Source organism: Phyllobates terribilis, unplaced genomic scaffold (genome assembly GCF_046119375.1).
Source record: "Phyllobates terribilis strain yellow unplaced genomic scaffold, ASM4611937v1 Scaffold_4__5_contigs__length_816908805, whole genome shotgun sequence".
Taxonomy (NCBI): domain Eukaryota; kingdom Metazoa; phylum Chordata; class Amphibia; order Anura; family Dendrobatidae; genus Phyllobates; species Phyllobates terribilis.
The window spans coordinates 2,401,895-2,418,941 of NW_027362764.1; the positions used below are offsets into that span (position 1 = coordinate 2,401,895).

The following is a 17,047-nucleotide window of genomic DNA, read 5'->3' on the forward strand; positions in this document are numbered from 1 at the left end:
TATCTTGGGTGTTATCCGAGTATCTTGGGTGTTATCCGAGTATCTTGGGTGTTATCCGAGTATCTTGGGTGTTATCCGAGTATCTTGGGTGTTATCCGAGTATCTTGGGTGTGCTAGAACAACATGTTCAGAGTCCCTGCGGCTGCATGTCAGTTTACCAGCCGCAACACATGCAGGGATTACCCAACAGGCAATCCCCGCATATGTTGCTGCTGTCTAACAGTCGCAAAACGTGCAGCCACAGGGACTCTAACATATTATTCAAGCACACCCAAGATACTCTGATAACACCCGAACATGCTAAGGTAACATTATTCGAGCACGTTCGCTCATCAATGGCTAACATCGATCAGGACTAAGGACTGACTTCCTGAAAAGTCCAGGATTTGAAAAGAAGAGGGCCCAGTACTGACCCCTGTGATACTCTACAATGATGTCACCACACAATTTAGATTGCAAAAAAAAAAAAAGGTGAAGTGATCCCCAGGAACTAATTCCTACAGACGGAAACCTCCAGTAATGTGCGTTGTGAAGTAACCATCCTCTACAGCTTGTCTCTCAGCACAATTCTCCATCCGCTAGTCCATCCTAGACCAGAATGTCTGGCAATCTGGCATCTACCACGCCACATTCAGTAAAGGAATTGTCAAGACACACACGAAGTGAAACACGAGAAAAATAGTAATATGATTTAGAATTTATTCTTTGTAATCTCCTCCATATATCCATATACACCCGGCCATTCTCAGACAGGAGGTGATTCTTCCCACTCATTCAGTAATTACACGTTTTTTGTTCCCGGGTAGCGGGAGAGGAATCTGTCCGGTCGCCTCTTTATTATGTCTCTTTCTCGCCCGTTTGTGGCCCCGTGTTCTGCGGCGCCGGGTACGAGACGTGAATCTGCTTCTCCTGCTGTAACATTACACAGTGATAGAGAGAACAGAAGCTACAATCTAGTGATTGAGAGACACCTGCAGAACGTCGCACCGCCTGCGGGGCCTCCAGCAGATGAAGTGCGCTCCTTACGGCAGTCAAGGGTCTAAACCTGATTCTTTATTCCCCCGCACCTCCGTGAACCCCATTTAATAATGCCTATAATCCAGCAATCCTCCCCCTCCGCTGCCTACATTACCTGCTCCACGTACCTACTCTGCCTCTTACACCTCAAAGCGGCAGGAAATAGTCGTCATCCACATCTGGAGACTTTCCTGCACTCCACGTCAAGCGTGAGGCTCAGCCTGAGGCCTCTGCTATAACCTTGTCACAGGCCTTTACTTCAGCGTGCTGCCGAGCCCAGGACCCCCCGGGCCATTACTGGTGGCCCCCTACTTCTCCGCTCGGGCCTGCAAGTCAGCCAAGCACTTGATACTGAAATAAAGTATATGGGGTTTGTATTCTCTGGTCGTACACATCTTGTGAAGAGGACAAGCTTTCATCTCTTGTTCACCGGCCTGGTGGGAAAATATTCCAGGCTTGCGATTTTTTCGCCGCTATGGGCACTAAATCGAACTACTGAAATGCTATTAGGTAGAAGGGGATCTTTGGAGGTGGGGGAGAGGTTTTCTGTTGACGTGCCAGAGTCTATGCTGTCAGTCTGGGGGTCCGACGTGCCCCCTGCGTTACACAGGACATCTGGGGGAAGTGTGCTCTTGCCTCTGCTCTGTGCAGTCCCTGGTGAGGTTTCGAGAGAGTGATGGTCTCCGTCTGAAAGGGGAAAAGAGCGAGGGTCCCAGGGTGTGATCATCTGCAGAGGGAGAAAAAAACAAGCGTCATTATGAATATAGACTGGCCTGGGTATAATACACATCACAAGCTTTCTAGTGGATTATATGGGTCCACAAATCTGATTGCCTATCATTTGGAGAGGTCGTCAATATCAGACTGGTGAGTGTCTGACTTCCCATGTATCCGCTGATTGTGGTGGGGGACCCCTCGGCGGACCTGGCATTACAGCTCAGTACTGTACACTTGAATAGATGTGAGATGTGAGCTGTATTATTACCAGAGGCTCCCACTTAAAATGGAGCGTCAGGCCCCCTGCAGTCAGCTGATCAGCAGGGGTTTTAAGATTAAGACCACCGCCAAGTGAATAGTGATGGCCCGTCCCAAGAGAAGACCACCAGTTTTGTGGCACCAGATAAACCCTTCAGGGGGTGGGGTGGGAGTTTCTAGGTCAACACTAAAACAAACCTGTTCTTCTTCATCCTGGATCTCAGGGGTGGAAGATCTGGTGTCTTCACTCCAGGAGAGCCCCCTGGTGCGGCTGTGGACAGACAAGCACTGGACAGTACTGTAAGGCTCCGGGTAGTCGGTGGCAGCAGATGACAGGGCGAGCGGGACATCATTAAGGCTGGGGAATCCAATATCCGGAGAGGCCGGCTGCTGGAAAGACCCTTGGCTGTTGGATGAAGGTTGCGGGGTCCATCGACCATCAGATCTGTTCGAGGACCTAAGGGGAAAAGATATGAAAAATATAAATGCCTGCAAATTTAGAATTAGAAAGCGCATTGAAGTAACTGAGCTCAGAGCCGAGGAACCCCCCTCACCCTGGGACGCTCAGAGCCGAGGAAACCCCCTCACCCTGGGACGCTCAGAGCCGAGGAACCCCCCCTCACCCTGGGACGCTCAGAGCCGAGGAACCCCCCCTCACCCTGGGACGCTCAGAGCCGAGGAACTCCCTTCACCCTGGGACGCTCAGAGCCGAGGAACTCCCTTCACCCTGGGACGCTCAGAGCCGAGGAACTCCCTTCACCCTGGGACGCTCAGAGCCGAGGAACTCCCTTCACCCTGGGAAGCTCAGAGCCGAGGAACTCCCTTCACCCTGGGAAGCTCAGAGCCGAGGAACTCCCTTCACCCTGGGAAGCTCAGAGCCGAGGAACTCCCTTCACCCTGGGAAGCTCAGAGCTGAGGAACTCCCTTCACCCTGGGAAGCTCAGAGCCGAGGAACTCCCTTCACCCTGGGAAGCTCAGAGTCGAGGAACCCCCTACATGAAGTGCAGGTCCACAGCTGAGGCCCCCATAACATGGCCATATTCCAGGACAGTTCTAGGAGTACAGGGAAGACATCAGCCCTTGTTCAGTACCTGCTCCCTCGCCTCTGTGGAATAGCTGAAGTCCAAGAGTCCCAGCGGGAGCGCTCCAGATCCTCGTACGCACTGTGCCGGTCCTGATAAGTCTCATCAGACAAGTCTTCAAGCTGCAGAGACAGAGACATGTCAATATCCACAACAGCGCCCTCTACTGCCAAATACAGGCCATCACATGGGAGAATGAACACACCAATATCTCCCTAAACTGTAAACTGAGCAACAGCATCAAAAATCAGAAAGAACTGCCTGCAATCCGCCCCGACCCAAAGATCAAAGTTTTCTGTTATTCGGTCAATGCACTGCAAATGATTCTTCTGAAGAGCAGAAGGGATTGTTTGTTGCAGGATGGGGTAGGGAAAATTTGAGAAAAGAAAAGGTGGTCTAAGGGGTAATGTTTCTCCTTGTTAAGAGCAACACACCGTCTCTGGCATGTCAAGGTAAGGAGGCTTATTCGCCGTGCAATGCTCCTCTGGGAAATGTAATATGCAAATTGCCTCTTCAGAGAAAAAGAGGACTTGAACTCTATAGCGCCACCTATTGGAAGCAGCAATCCTACAAGTCACAATCAACCCTTTAACGAGTCGTGCAATATGACTTGTATCACTCTGCACAAGGAGGAACGTTACCCCTTACACCTCAGTCCAGAGCCTCTCACCTAACCAGATCAGTTCTCATACTTTGCACTGACGAGGGCCAACAGCCCGAAACACCGTGTCTGCAAATTGAGATTCTGATTTGGCTTTTATCCTAAGTCATATTGCACGACTCGTTAAAAGGGTCGATAGTGACTTGTAGGATTGATGCTTCCAATAGGTGGCGCTATAGAGTACAAGTCCTCTTTCTCTCTGAAGAGGCAATTTGCATAGAAAAGAAGAAAAAAAAAAAAGTTTCACTATTGGTATTTTGCACTGTAAGTTTTGAGCCCCTGACAAAGCAGCGAAACTCATCTTATTCTGCAAAATATTACGGTAATCAGCAAAAGTCCCATCTTGAGATAAGTTTAGGTGAAGCACACAAACTATTACCAGTTCCACACTCTTTGCGTGCAGTTTATGGTGTTCACCGTGGAAATTTAATCATGTGCAGAGCATGTAGTTCAGGTTATAGACGGATTGTAACTAACTTTAATCCTAGCAGGGCTTGTGAACAGCATCTACACGACTGCTCATATAATACAGAGCGATACTTCTATATCACATTGTGTCTATCAGAATTACACCGAGCGGCATCCTAGAAGGCCCCGATAATTGTACGACAGCAACAGCTAAAGGGCCCATACCTGGGGACACGGGAGCTTCTTCCCTCCATCAAACACCCTCACTAAGGGGCTAAACTGCCAGGATAGGAGAAGGCAGCATCCCCAGTAGCTGAGACGCGAAGGCTGTGTAATATGGCCCCGCTCCTGCCGCCCACCTCACAGGCGAGGCCACGGCCCCCGCCGCCCACCTCACAGGCGAGGCCACGGCCCCCGCCGCCCACCTCACAGGCGAGGCCACGGCCCCCGCCGCCCACCTCACAGGCGAGGCCACGGCCCCCGCCGCCCACCTCACAGGCGAGGCCACGGCCCCCGCCGCCCACCTCACAGGCGAGGCCACGGCCCCCGCCGCCCACCTCACAGGCGAGGCCACGGCCCCCGCCGCCCACCTCACAGGCGAGGCCACGGCCCCGGCTCCTGCCGCCCACCTCACAGGCGAGGCCACGGCCACGGCTCCCGCCGCTCACCTCACAGGTGAGACTGGTAGGCAAAAATTTAACGCCAGCTCCATAAAGGGGAATGTGGTTTTAAAGGGGTTGTCCACTTCTTTAGACCACCCCTTCTTGATCTAAATGTTTGGTCCTGATAAAAGAAAAAAAAGAAGTTTATACTCCACTCCTGTGCTGGCACCGTTCCCGCAGGGCTCTCGTGCTGTTGTGACACGTGACACCGGCGCCCAATCAGCGCTGGCGTCACTGTCCCTGCCTCCTGTTGAATTGAACATGAAGACAGTGACGCCAGCGCTGATTGGGCGCCGGTGTCACAACAGCAGCAGCACGGGAGCCCTGGGGAGAGCCCCGCGGAAACGGCGCCAGCACAGGAGGAGAGTATAAGCCTTTTTATTTTATCGTGGGGTATGACAAGGAGATGTCCAAGTAATGGACAACTTCTTTAAAGACCTGCCTGGGCATACATGGGAGGGGGGGTCCACATGTTTAGGATTCCACCTCTATGGCAAATAAGAATCTCTACATGGTGGACCCGGCCTGTTGCAGTAATACGTTGGCAGCCATTTGATCAAATGCCATGTAATATAACACGTCCGCTGCAAGCCCAGATCTTTAACGGGGGAGAGACTAACGCCAATCTGTGCTCACAGCAGTCCGCAGGCAAAAGCCCTCGCCAGGCATCACAAGTGCACGTGTGCCAACCATCGCCATACTGCAGCGCCACCTTGTGGTGTCACCAGCACTTTACACCTGAGCATAATATCCGGCGCATGGACACTCACCTGAGGATCTTCTGCCAGGATGGTTTGCTCTGAAGGGTCCAACTCTCTCCAGCTGGGGAAAATAAAAAAAAGATAGTCAGCAAAATATCAGAAAATGTTTTTTTTAATCAAATAATTAAGCCCCTGACGAGTCCACGAGCCTCCATGTACAGGACAAGCAGGGGACAGTGGACTCATTTAGTAACAAAAATGATTGTCATCATAGCTTAACCCCTAAATGACAGCCATTTTTTTCATCCCCTTTTTCCAAGAGACATAACGACTATTTTTTTTAGCAGTGTAGTCATTTCAGGAGGAGTTTAACCCTTTCGCAACCCTGGTTTTTTTTTTTTTTTTTTTTGTTTTTTTTTTTTTGAGTTTTTGTTTTTTGCTCCCCTCGTTCCCAGAGCCATAGCGTTTTTATTTTTTGGTCAATATGGCGGTGTGAGGGCTTATTTTTTGCAGGATGAGTTGTAGTTTTGAACGACATTACCAGTTTTACCATATCGTGTACGGGGAAAAAATTCCAATTGCGGTGAAATTGCAAAAAAAAAAAAGTGCAATACCACAGATGTTTTTTATTTATTTTTTTACCGCGTCCACTGAATGCTTAAACTGACCGGCCCTTCTTATTCTCCAGGTCATTACGAGTTCATAGACACCAAACATGTATAGGTTATTTTTTATTTAAGTGGTAAAAAAAAATTCCAAAGTTTGCTTAAAAAAAAAAAAAAAAAAAAAAAAAAAAATGGCGCCATTTTTCAAGATCCGTAGCGTCTCCATTTTTAGGAATCTGGGGCCGGGTTAGGGTTTATTTTTTGTGCGCCGAACTGAAGTTTTTATTGATACCATTTTGGGGTAGATCCGATGTTTTGATCGCACGTTATTGCAATTTTGTGGTGACCAAAAAAAGTAATTCCGTCATTTACCGTTCGGATTAATTCTTTTTTTATATTGATAGATCGGGCGATTCTGAACGCGGCGATACCAAATATGTCTATGTGTTTTTTTTTTTCTATTTTATTTTGAATGGGGTGAAAGGGGGGTGATTTAAACTTATATTTTTTAATTTATTTTAATATATTTAAAACCATTTTTTTTTTTCACTTTTTGCATGCTTCTATAGTCTCCATAGGAGACTAGAAGCAGCAATTGTCTGATCGCCTCTGCTACATACAGGGGACGAGTAGATCCCCTGAATGCAGCAGAAATTCTCCTGTGCTATGAGCGCCGACCACTAGGTGGCGCTCATAGCGATCAGCTCATGACAACCACTGGAGTCTGCTGCAGACCCTGGGTTGTCAAGCCCACGCATCGGTGACCTGCGATCAAGTGACGGGGTTGCCGATGAGCGGAGTAAGTGACGAGCTTCCGGCGCGGTTAAATGCCGCTGTCAGATATTGACAGCGGCATTTAAAATGTTAACAGCCGCGGGTGGATCGCGATTCCACAGCAGCAGTTGTGGGCACATGTCAGCTGTAAGAATCCGCTGACATGTGCCCGGTTCAGTGTGGGCTCAGCGCCGGAGCCCCCGCTGAACCGGGGGTTACAGCCTGGTGCGTACTAATACGTCCCAGGCTGTAAAGGGGTTAATGACCACATTCATTTTAACATATAATGAAATAAGAGCAGGGAAATATTTTTTCCCCAGCACTATGCAATGGTGAGATCATGCTTCCTATTCGCGGTAGTATTTTTAGGGATTGTTTTTTTAGCGTTCGCTGTGCATAGTCTCCTGGTCACCGGCTTCCGCGGGTCACGATGATTACAGCAATACAAAACTTAGGGGTCACTTTAGTGGTTTAACCACTTCAGCACCTTGGGTTTTTCAGCTTTTGCTCCCCTTCTTCCAAGAGCCATAACTTCATTTTTTGGTCAATATCGCCATGTAAGGGCTTGCTTTTTTTGCAGGACGAGTTGCATTTTTGAATTACACCATTGATTTTACCATATCGTGTACAGAGTTCATAGATACATAGAAAAGAACCTATACATGTTTGGTATGTGGTGAAAAAAAAAATGCAAAGTTTATCTACACAAAGCAAAACGCCACCATTTCCCGAGAACTGTAGAGTCTCAATTTTTCGTGATCTGGGGTCGGGTGAGGGCTTATTTTTTGCACGCCGAGCTGACGTTTTTATTGCTACCATTTTGGGTAGATAGGATGTTTTGATCGCCTGTTATTGCATTCTATTGCAATGACCAAAAAAAATCCGTAATTCTGGAGTTTTGATTTTTTTTCTCGCTCCATCGTTCACCGTTCGGATTATTTTTATATTTTGATAGATTGGGCGAATCTGAACGCGGTGATATTAAATGTATTTTTTTACGGCTTTATTTTGAATAATTTTTTTTTTTTTTTTACACACACACTTGCTTCAATAATCTCCATGGGAGACTAGAATCTGCAATCATCTGATCGCCTGTGCTACACATACGGCCTCAGCCCTGCTATATGCAACAAAAATGCTCATCCGCTATAAGCGCCGACCACTGGGCGACACTCGGCAATGACAACCACAGGGGTCTCCTGTGACCCTTGGTTGTAATGTCAACCCATCGGTGGACCGCAAATCTGACAGGGGAGCAGATGGGCAGAGCTAATGACGCACCGATCATGTTAAATGAAGCTGTCAGAGATTGACAGCGGCATTTAACATGTTAACAGCCACCGGTGGAATTGTGAAATTGACTGAAAAGGTGCGGCCTCATCGCCGTAGCCGGCATCAAAAAAGGGGAGGCGACCTATGATATGGATTATAGAAAATATATATGTGGAATTATATAGTTTACAAAAAAGTGTGAAACAACTGAAAATATGTCTTATATTCTAGGTTCTTCACAGTAGCCACCTTTTGCTTTGATGACTGCTTTGCACACTCTTGTCATTCTCTTGATGAGCTTCAAGAGGTAGTCACCGGAAATGGTCTTCCAACAATCTTGAAGGAGTTCCCAGAGATGCTTAGCACTTGTTGGCCCTTTTGCCTTCACTCTGCGGTCCAGCTCACCCCAAACCATCTCAATTGGGTTCAGGTCTGGTGACTGTGGAGGCCAGGTCATCTGGCGTAGCCCCCCATCACTCTCCTTCTTGGTCAAATAGCCCTTACACAGCCTGGAGGTGTTTTTGGGGTCATTGTCCTGTTGAAAAATAAATGATGGTCCAACTAAACGCAAACCGGATGGAATAGCATGCCGCTGCAAGATGCTGTGGTAGCCATGCTGGTTCAGTATGTCTTCAATTTTGAATAAATCCCCAACAGTGTCACCAGCAAAGCCCCCCCACACCATCACACCTCCTCCTCCATGCTTCACGGTGGGAACCAGGCATGTAGAGTCCATCCGTTCACCTTTTCTGCGTCGCACAAAGACACGGTGGTTGGAACCAAAGATCTCAAATTTGGACTCTTCAGACCAAAGCACAGATTTCCACTGGTCTAATGTCCATTCCTTGTGTTCTTTAGCCCAAACAAGTCTCTTCTGCTTGTTGCCTGTCCTTAGCAGTGGTTTCCTAGCAGCTATTTTACCATGAAGGCCTGCGGCACAAAGTCTCCTCTTAACAGTTGTTGTAGAGATGTGTCTGCTGCTAGAACTCTGTGTGGCATTGACCTGGTCTCTAATCTGAGCTGCTGTTAACCTGCGATTTCTGAGGCTGGTGACTCGGATAAACTTATCCTCAGAAGCAGAGGTGACTCTTGGTCTTCCTTTCCTGGGGCGGTCCTCATGTGAGAGTTTCTTTGTAGCGCTTGATGGTTTTTGCAACTGTACTTGGGGACACTTTCAAAGTTTTCCAAATTTTTCGCACTGACTGACCTTCATTTCTTAAAGTAATGATGGCCGCTCGTTTTTCTTTACTTAGAATTTGTATTATGGCAAGAAAAAAGCAGCTAACAGTCTATTCAGTAGGACTATCAGCTGTGTATCCACCTGACTTCTGCACAACACAACTGATGGTCCCAACCCCATTTATAAGGCAAGAAATCCCACTTATTAAACCTGACAGGGCACACCTGTGAAGTGAAAACCATTTCCGGTGACTACCTCTTGAAGCTCATCAAGAGAACGCCAAGAGTGTGCAAAGCCGTCATCAAAGCAAAAGGTGGCTACTTTGAAGAACCTAGAATATAAGACATATTTTCAGTTGTTTCACACTTTTTTGTTAAGTATATAATTCCACATGTGCTAATTCATAGTTTTGATGCCTTCAGTGTGAATGGACAATTTTTATAGTCATGAAAATACAGAAAAATCTTTAAATGAGAAGGTGTGTCCAAACTTTTGTATATACATACATACACACGTCATAGGTTGTAAAGGGGTTAAACAAAAAAAAAAATCTCCATATAGAGACCTACATTTATATATTTGTTTGTGTCGTTATTTTCCAAGACAGCATTGTTTGCCAGTCAATGGACCTGTATCAGTGCTAGTATTTTGTGCGCAGGTGCGGTTTGTATTGATATTTTTTTGTACTTCAGTCTTGTCATCTGCATCTTAAAACTCAAGAACTCGACCTTTTCTCACCTATGAAACTGCAAAACCTTTTACTGTCGTATTCACTCATCTGGACTACTGCAACTCTCTACTTATCGGTCTCCCTCTAACCAAGCTTTCGACTCTCCAATCCGTCCTGAATACGGCAGCCAGGGTCGTATTTCTGTCCAGCCGCTGCACAGATACCTCCACTTTGTGGCAGTCATTACACTGGTTATCCACCCACTACAGAGTCTAATATAAACACTCACCCTCTCCACAGATCTGCACATTTCTACAACGCCTCTCTCATCCGTCTACCACGCTACCCGTGCTTTCCGTTCTACAACTGATCTAAGGCTAACAGCCTCCATAATCCAAACCTCCGTCTCTGAAACTTCTCTCGTGCTGCTCCAGTTTTCTGGAATGCACTATAATCCGATTAATACCTAGGCCCCATATTTTTAAGCATGCTTTAAAAACTCATCTCTTTAGACAGACCTATCACCTTACTTCATTAATCTAACGTCGCTTGTTTCTTCTTTCTCAGTTTTCCCTTTTATTCATCTGTCTCCTTGCACCCAATAGCGCTTGGTAACTGTACTTCGATACAGGCTGATTACCAAATCATGCAGCTTTATATCATAACCCCCATTAGTTATAATGATGGCTGGACCGTACATGACAGATTGCGGCTTGGGAGCAGGACCCTCGCTCCTCCTGTAACTGATGGATTGTGTTACTCTTTCTTTGTACATGTCCGTGCTGCGGAATAGGTCGGCGATATAGAAATAAATTACATTATGATTGCCTTTTTATTGCATAGCTTGGAGGAGGTAGGACTAGTAAAAAAAAAACAACTAATTTTGGAGTTTAGATTTTTCTTTACAGCGTTTGCCTTACAGGTTGAATAATGTTCGATTTTGATGCATCAGATGTGAAGATACTTTAAAATTAAGCTTATTTTTACATTTCTTTTTAAGTAGGAAAGGGGGGAGATGAGATGAATAGTTTTTTTTTTTTTTTTTTAAATGTACATCTTTCTTAGCCCCTATAGGGAACATGAACATTTTCTTGTGCTATATACTGCTGAACTTCAGTATTGCGATACATAGCGAAAATGAATATCCTATTAAAAACAGTCTCTGCCTCAAAGAAGTGGTGGCAAGATGGTGGTGATGGGGTCATCAGCAGATCCCCGGCTGCCATGACCCTCCCAGGCACTCATCTCCAGGGTCCGCCACATCTCACATTGCATCAGGGGCTTAATGCAGAGGTAACCACTTACCTAGGTGTCAGGATTTCCTTATACTGTATCTTCTCCACCCGAGCCGCAGCCGCCATTGACATTGGAATGACGATATTATCTATGTCGTATGAATTCTCAAACCTTTTCCGCTTGAGAGCCTAAAAAGACAAAAGAATACAAGTGTCACTGGGAACGGTCATCTTGTGAGCCACCCGCCGTACACAAGAACACTTCTATGTAGAAGGGGGCACAGGTGTTTTAGGTTCCGGTGTGGTGTGAATTTACGAGAAGAGTCATTGGTTAAAGTTTCTGGAAAAAAGCCGGTTTGCAGGCGCCGTGGTCGCCATTACAGCCCTCCGGGCCTCTATTCTTCGGTGTGCACTTACCGCTGAGTTGGATGAAGGGGTTTCTGTGAGGGATGAAAGCTGCTGGGCTGCATTGCTTGGTCTTGGAGTGACGGGGCTGGATATGTGTATGCTGGAGTTCGGCAATCCTCTGTACTGCCTGTCCTCTCGAAATAAAGACCCTGACGGCCAAAAAGATGAATTCATTACATTTTTTTTTTTTAATTGTGGATTTACATTACAGTATATGCAAGAGGTAGATGGGAGCAGAACAGCTATTGTAGGAGTGTAGACGTGTGACTCCGGGGCCCCCTGGCAGATGGCGCAGAAAGCCCAAAAGAGTGCGGGGGTCTCACTAAACTGCAAAATATAATCCTGCTCCCACTACCCCCCATCTGCGGGCATTAGTGCACCTGCAACTGATGCAGGGTCAGCTGTGAATGGAGGGGGGACAGGCACATGCACAGCTTTTCCCTTTCACCAAATTCTGCATACAGATGAACGTCACTGCTTTTTTGGAAACTCTTAATAGAAGTCACCATCTCTCCACTGACAGCAGATGTTGCACCAGGCAGGACGGGGGTCAGGAGACCCCCACCCCCCATTTGAGAACACACAATCTTTGGCACAAGTTGGCATCACAATCTACCCTTAACACTTCTCCCCAGCAGACCTTTCCTACAATCGTAGCTCTGCCCCCTCCTTAAAGAAGTTCTGCAGCAGCGCTCACATGTGCCCATATGTTCTGCACTGGGAGGCGAGTGGCACAGATGTCGTGCCAGGTATTGTGCACCTGTTGCATTCTGGTACATCATGCCTGACGATTGTCCATGTGCCCCAGGAGGTGTACGCGCACAATGCTTTCAGCAGAAGATCTCTTCTAGGTGTATGTGTATCAGGACAGGAGACACTGGCGTTACCACTGCTCTGCCTGGTGTCGGTATGATCGGAGGGAGGGTTGTGGGTATGATCAGGGGGAGGGAGGGTTGTGGGTATAATCAGGGGCTCCAGCCTCTCAGCAACTAATCTAGCCAACTGCTGTACAAAATAATCTGTGCCCCCCTAGTGGTGAAAGAAGGAATGACAAGCAGAAATACATAACACGGGACAAAGTTGAGAAAAGAGCCACGCACCATTCTATGTCGCATCCTCGTAATGCACAAAAAGCTACAAAGTCTAAGGAACCCCAATATAAAGAAGTCGCAGTGGAAGAACAAATGACTTAAAAGGGTTTGCAATATCCATAGAAAGTTGCCAGCGGGTAGACAGGTATTTTCCAGAGAGCGGGATCCTGAGGCACTTACTGCCTGTGAAATCCGGTGTCGGGCTAGGACAGTCTCTTCGAAACCTTTCTGAGGATTTCTTGCTGAGCTGAGAAAACTTAAGAGCTTTGAGTTTGTGAGAAAACCGGAGCTGCCCGTCGTCTTTCAGCAACGCTTCAAAGTGCAAGTTAAGGGGAGAATCTAGAAGCAAAGAGCCAACGAGCGCATGTTAGCAGTCAGGAGACACAGGCCACATCGGCCAGAACAGTCAGCTCTGGGCCACATCGGACCTACAGAACTTCATAAACATTAGTGTAACGGCTACGTAGTAATAACACATCATAGTAAGCCTCCATACACATTAGATGGCCAGCCGATCAAGCAGAAATCGGCAGGTCAGTGACTTATTGACTCGCTGTCTTTTTATGCATATAAGGCAGCCATTCCTTAAAGGGGTTGTATATGGCAGACACACACTACGTGCGACCACCAATCCAATAACAAGACCGATCTCGGGACCTCATCTACTAGACATTTATGGCACGCCCTGCGATGAGACCATGTATACATTCAATCATCGCTTGTGAATATGCGGTTTGAGAATAGTGAATAATCACTATAATAAGCAGCAAGAATAAGAGAGCGGCAGCCGCGGCTCCTAGCTGTCGGGCAGTGAAGAGGATACGATGGGTCCACCAGCGGCTTACCGTAGGGGAAGGAGAGGATGGGGTGGTAGCACGGATCCGCCAGTGCCAGCCGCTCACTCATAGTGCTGGGATGAGTGGTCTTCACGTTGGTCTTGCATCCACATAGAATACAGGTGGTTGGGGGCTCGCAGCCGCACTTTGCAGACAGAGGCTTCTGAGGCTAAATACAAGAAAAGCAAAAAAAATCTTCAGATATACACAAGAGCCAGGAAAGAAAGGACAGTAATCACCAAAAAAAAGAATCAGCCGGTAACCACATCACAGACGAGATCTGCAGAATAAGAATTCACCAACCCAATATAAACCCTGGAAAGAGGAGGGGAATCTCGCTGCAAACAGATCACCGGTGCTGTCTGCAGACACTGCCGCCATAGGATGTCACATCAGGGGGCATGGACAGTAATGTGACAAGGGTCCAATCTAGGGGGGACCCTCTGGTTTCTGCAGGGAGTATAGTGCTAGGATTATACTGCGTGATTGGAGGGCAGCAGTGAGACCCCCAGATCCGTGGCTGGGTCATCCGCTGCAGAATGCTCTTGTGCCGAGTCCTGGTGTTTATACCCAGACTGCATATTGGACAGGACGTCCGTGCTGGGCTTCCGCTGTAGCTGGTAAAAGTGCCATTTTGCCACAACCAGAACAGATGTGTGAAGCCAAGAGCCAAGTCCCCGGTCACTGGATGGGAGCCCGACTACCGGCCAACATCCCTCGCTCCTCTTATGATTAGTTGGCCTCAATAAGATCATTGTGACATTATGCACAAGGTCGCCCCAGGCAGGTTAATAAAAGCAGAAACGGATAGCAGCCGATAGGAGGCGGCTCCAGAAGAGACCTGACCGATGGACCGGATTCCTGCCAGTCTAAGAGCAAGAAATCCAGTAAGTGGCCCAACGAGGAATCAGGGTCTCATTTTATGCTGAGATCTGCATAATGAACCTAGAACAGGTCAAGCACAGCGGTCAGGACACGTGTATTATTACCTTCCTACTGAGAGACGACACTTCACTGGACCTGACCAATCTGCGTTTCTTGTGCCCCCGCATGGGTCGCGTTCTGGCTGCCATGCAGGTGGGGTCCGGGAGCGCTGGTGCTGCAGACAGGCCTTCTACTCGACGTTTTTTCCCCAGCACTTCTTCAGGATCCAGATCCTCTGTGGAACCATTACAGGACAGACTGGTGCGCACGCTGCACAGGAGAGAAACCACAGGACCTCAGTCTCACATGTACGATACACAGCCACAGGCTGAAGATCTCACCATCCAGGACACGTCTACTCATCTCCAAAAGGACAAAGGTCGAAATTCAAGAGACTCCGGTGATGCCGTGAACACTAGTGGTGTGAAATGTTATGCCACAGTGGCGGAATAACCCTTCATATACCCATCTACTTTCAGTACACTTCATCATTGCATATTCAGTTTCTTTCGCAAAAAAAATCCTGTTGCAAATGATAAATTGGGGTCCGCTATTTTTCCTCAGTGTGGGGGGGGACAGTCGGTACATGGAGCACCAAACTATTCAGACGGACGGTAATCCTTGTATACACACACGTCGGTGTAACTACATTGCTCTAGTAACCAAGTCTACCCTACATTTATCGTGTAATATTGGTGAAGGAAGCACAGTGAGAACACTAACCAATTTATGAGTCCGTTGACGAGACGAGATGTTTTTTGGGATCCGGAGGGGTCACACGCTGGTGTTGAGAGAGGATTTTGACACGAGACATTTTCAGACGGTGTAAGGCGAGAACACTGCAAAAAAGAAGAAGGCAAGAGATAACCTGACGATTCTTACAAGGAATACAGAACAAATAGCTCAGATATTTCGACCCCGTCTAGACGACAACAGTATTTGAGGAGAACAAGCGACTCCAGGCATTCCCCCAGGCCCTTGATAAACTAAGTTAAAATTATATCTGGTTTCAGAAGTTGTGTTTTTTGCGGTGTTTTTTTTTCCCCTGCAGATTCAACTTAATGGGGAAATATGAATCACACGCTACAGACAAAGGTGTTCCATGAGATTTTCTATGAGGTTCTCTAAAAATGGAAAAAGTGCATTAAGGAAGGCTGATCAGGGCCACGGAAGGCTGATCAGGGCCACGGAAGGCTGATCAGGGCCACGGAAGGCTGATCAGGGCCACGGAAGGCTGATCAGGGCCACGGAAGGCTGATCAGGGCCACGGAAGGCTGATCAGGGCCACGGAAGGCTGATCAGGGCCACGGAAGGCTGATCAGGGCCACGGAAGGCTGATCAGGGCCACAGAAGGCTGATCAGGGCCACGTCAGGTAAAGTTGTTTGACTATGGCGGTGACATAAGTGGCTCAGCTGTCCAACTATTAAAAGGCAAAATCAATCACGCAGAGATATTGGGGTGTGAAGAGCATCAATGCCAAAAAACACCAGTCATTACGTCTCCAAGAATGTGACCGCCTGAGCGACAAGTCTTCCAGAAAGTCCAAGAGAGGCAACACAACAAAAGGAAACCTGATGACGTTACATCTACTCCAAAATGTCTTGTGTCAATAAAACAACCAATTATCAGATTGTGGAGGGAAAAAAAAATAATTATAAATGCAGTTTTTGGCCACTGCTGATATCCAGGAAAAAGTAAAGGCACAGTCCTCCACTCAGCTGCCATATCTGCTGTACTAATCATGCGCAATCCTCAGGATACAATCATGGAGGGGGGAGGAAAGAATCAGCTTTTTTTTTGCCGTTTTCCTGCATCTGGTCAAAGAGGAGCAACTACAAACTGACCGGTCAGCAAAGATCGGACAGCGATGTGCACACAATATCCAGATGCCAACTCATTTATTGCCAGGAGTAACGAGCATATAGAGAGAAAACCTGCATCATAAAAAAATAACTCATGAAATAAATACCAACAGGCAGGTTCCTATAAATCAGAACATTTTTTTTTGCATTTATAATTACCAATGTCCAAAGTCAGTAAAGCTTTACAGAGCACCTAAGTATTACTGATCCTGGGTACATCCTGTATTATACTCCAGAGCTGCACTCACTATTCTGCTGGCGCAGTCACTGTGTACATACATTACATTACTGATCCTGAGTTACATCCTGTATTATACTCCAGAGCTGCACTCACTATTCTGCTGGTGCAGTCACTGTGTGCATACATTACATTACTGATCCTGAGTTACATCCTGTATTATACCCCAGAGCTGCACTCACTATTCTGCTGGTGCAGTCACTGTGTACATACATTGCATTACTGATCCTGAGATACATCCTGTATTATACTCCAGAGCTGCACTCACTATTCTGCTGGTGCAGTCACTGTGTACATACATTACTGATCCTGAGTTACTTCCTGTATTATACTCCAGAGCTGCACTCACTATTCTGCTGGTGCAGTCACTGTGTACATACATTACATTACGGATCCTGAGTTACATCCTGTATTATACTCCAGAGCTGCACTCACTATTCTGCTG

General features: G+C 47.2%; 1 protein-coding gene across 1 annotated transcript in view; it reads right to left on the minus strand.

The window, feature by feature from the left end:
* Positions 1–685: 685 nt before the first annotated feature.
* Positions 686–17,047, minus strand: part of LOC141264749 (KAT8 regulatory NSL complex subunit 1-like) — an 80,988-nt gene continuing 64,626 nt past the window's right edge. The window contains exons 4-13 of the mRNA XM_073677011.1: positions 15,225–15,340; positions 14,567–14,771; positions 13,587–13,746; positions 12,922–13,080; positions 11,660–11,799; positions 11,313–11,431; positions 5,576–5,627; positions 3,084–3,196; positions 2,191–2,449; positions 686–1,744 (exon numbers count right to left, since the gene is read on the minus strand). Coding sequence (XP_073533112.1) covers positions 1,433–1,744; positions 2,191–2,449; positions 3,084–3,196; positions 5,576–5,627; positions 11,313–11,431; positions 11,660–11,799; positions 12,922–13,080; positions 13,587–13,746; positions 14,567–14,771; positions 15,225–15,340 — 1,635 coding nt within the window. The 3' untranslated portion in view covers positions 686–1,432. The remainder of the gene's footprint in view (positions 1,745–2,190; positions 2,450–3,083; positions 3,197–5,575; positions 5,628–11,312; positions 11,432–11,659; positions 11,800–12,921; positions 13,081–13,586; positions 13,747–14,566; positions 14,772–15,224; positions 15,341–17,047) is intronic.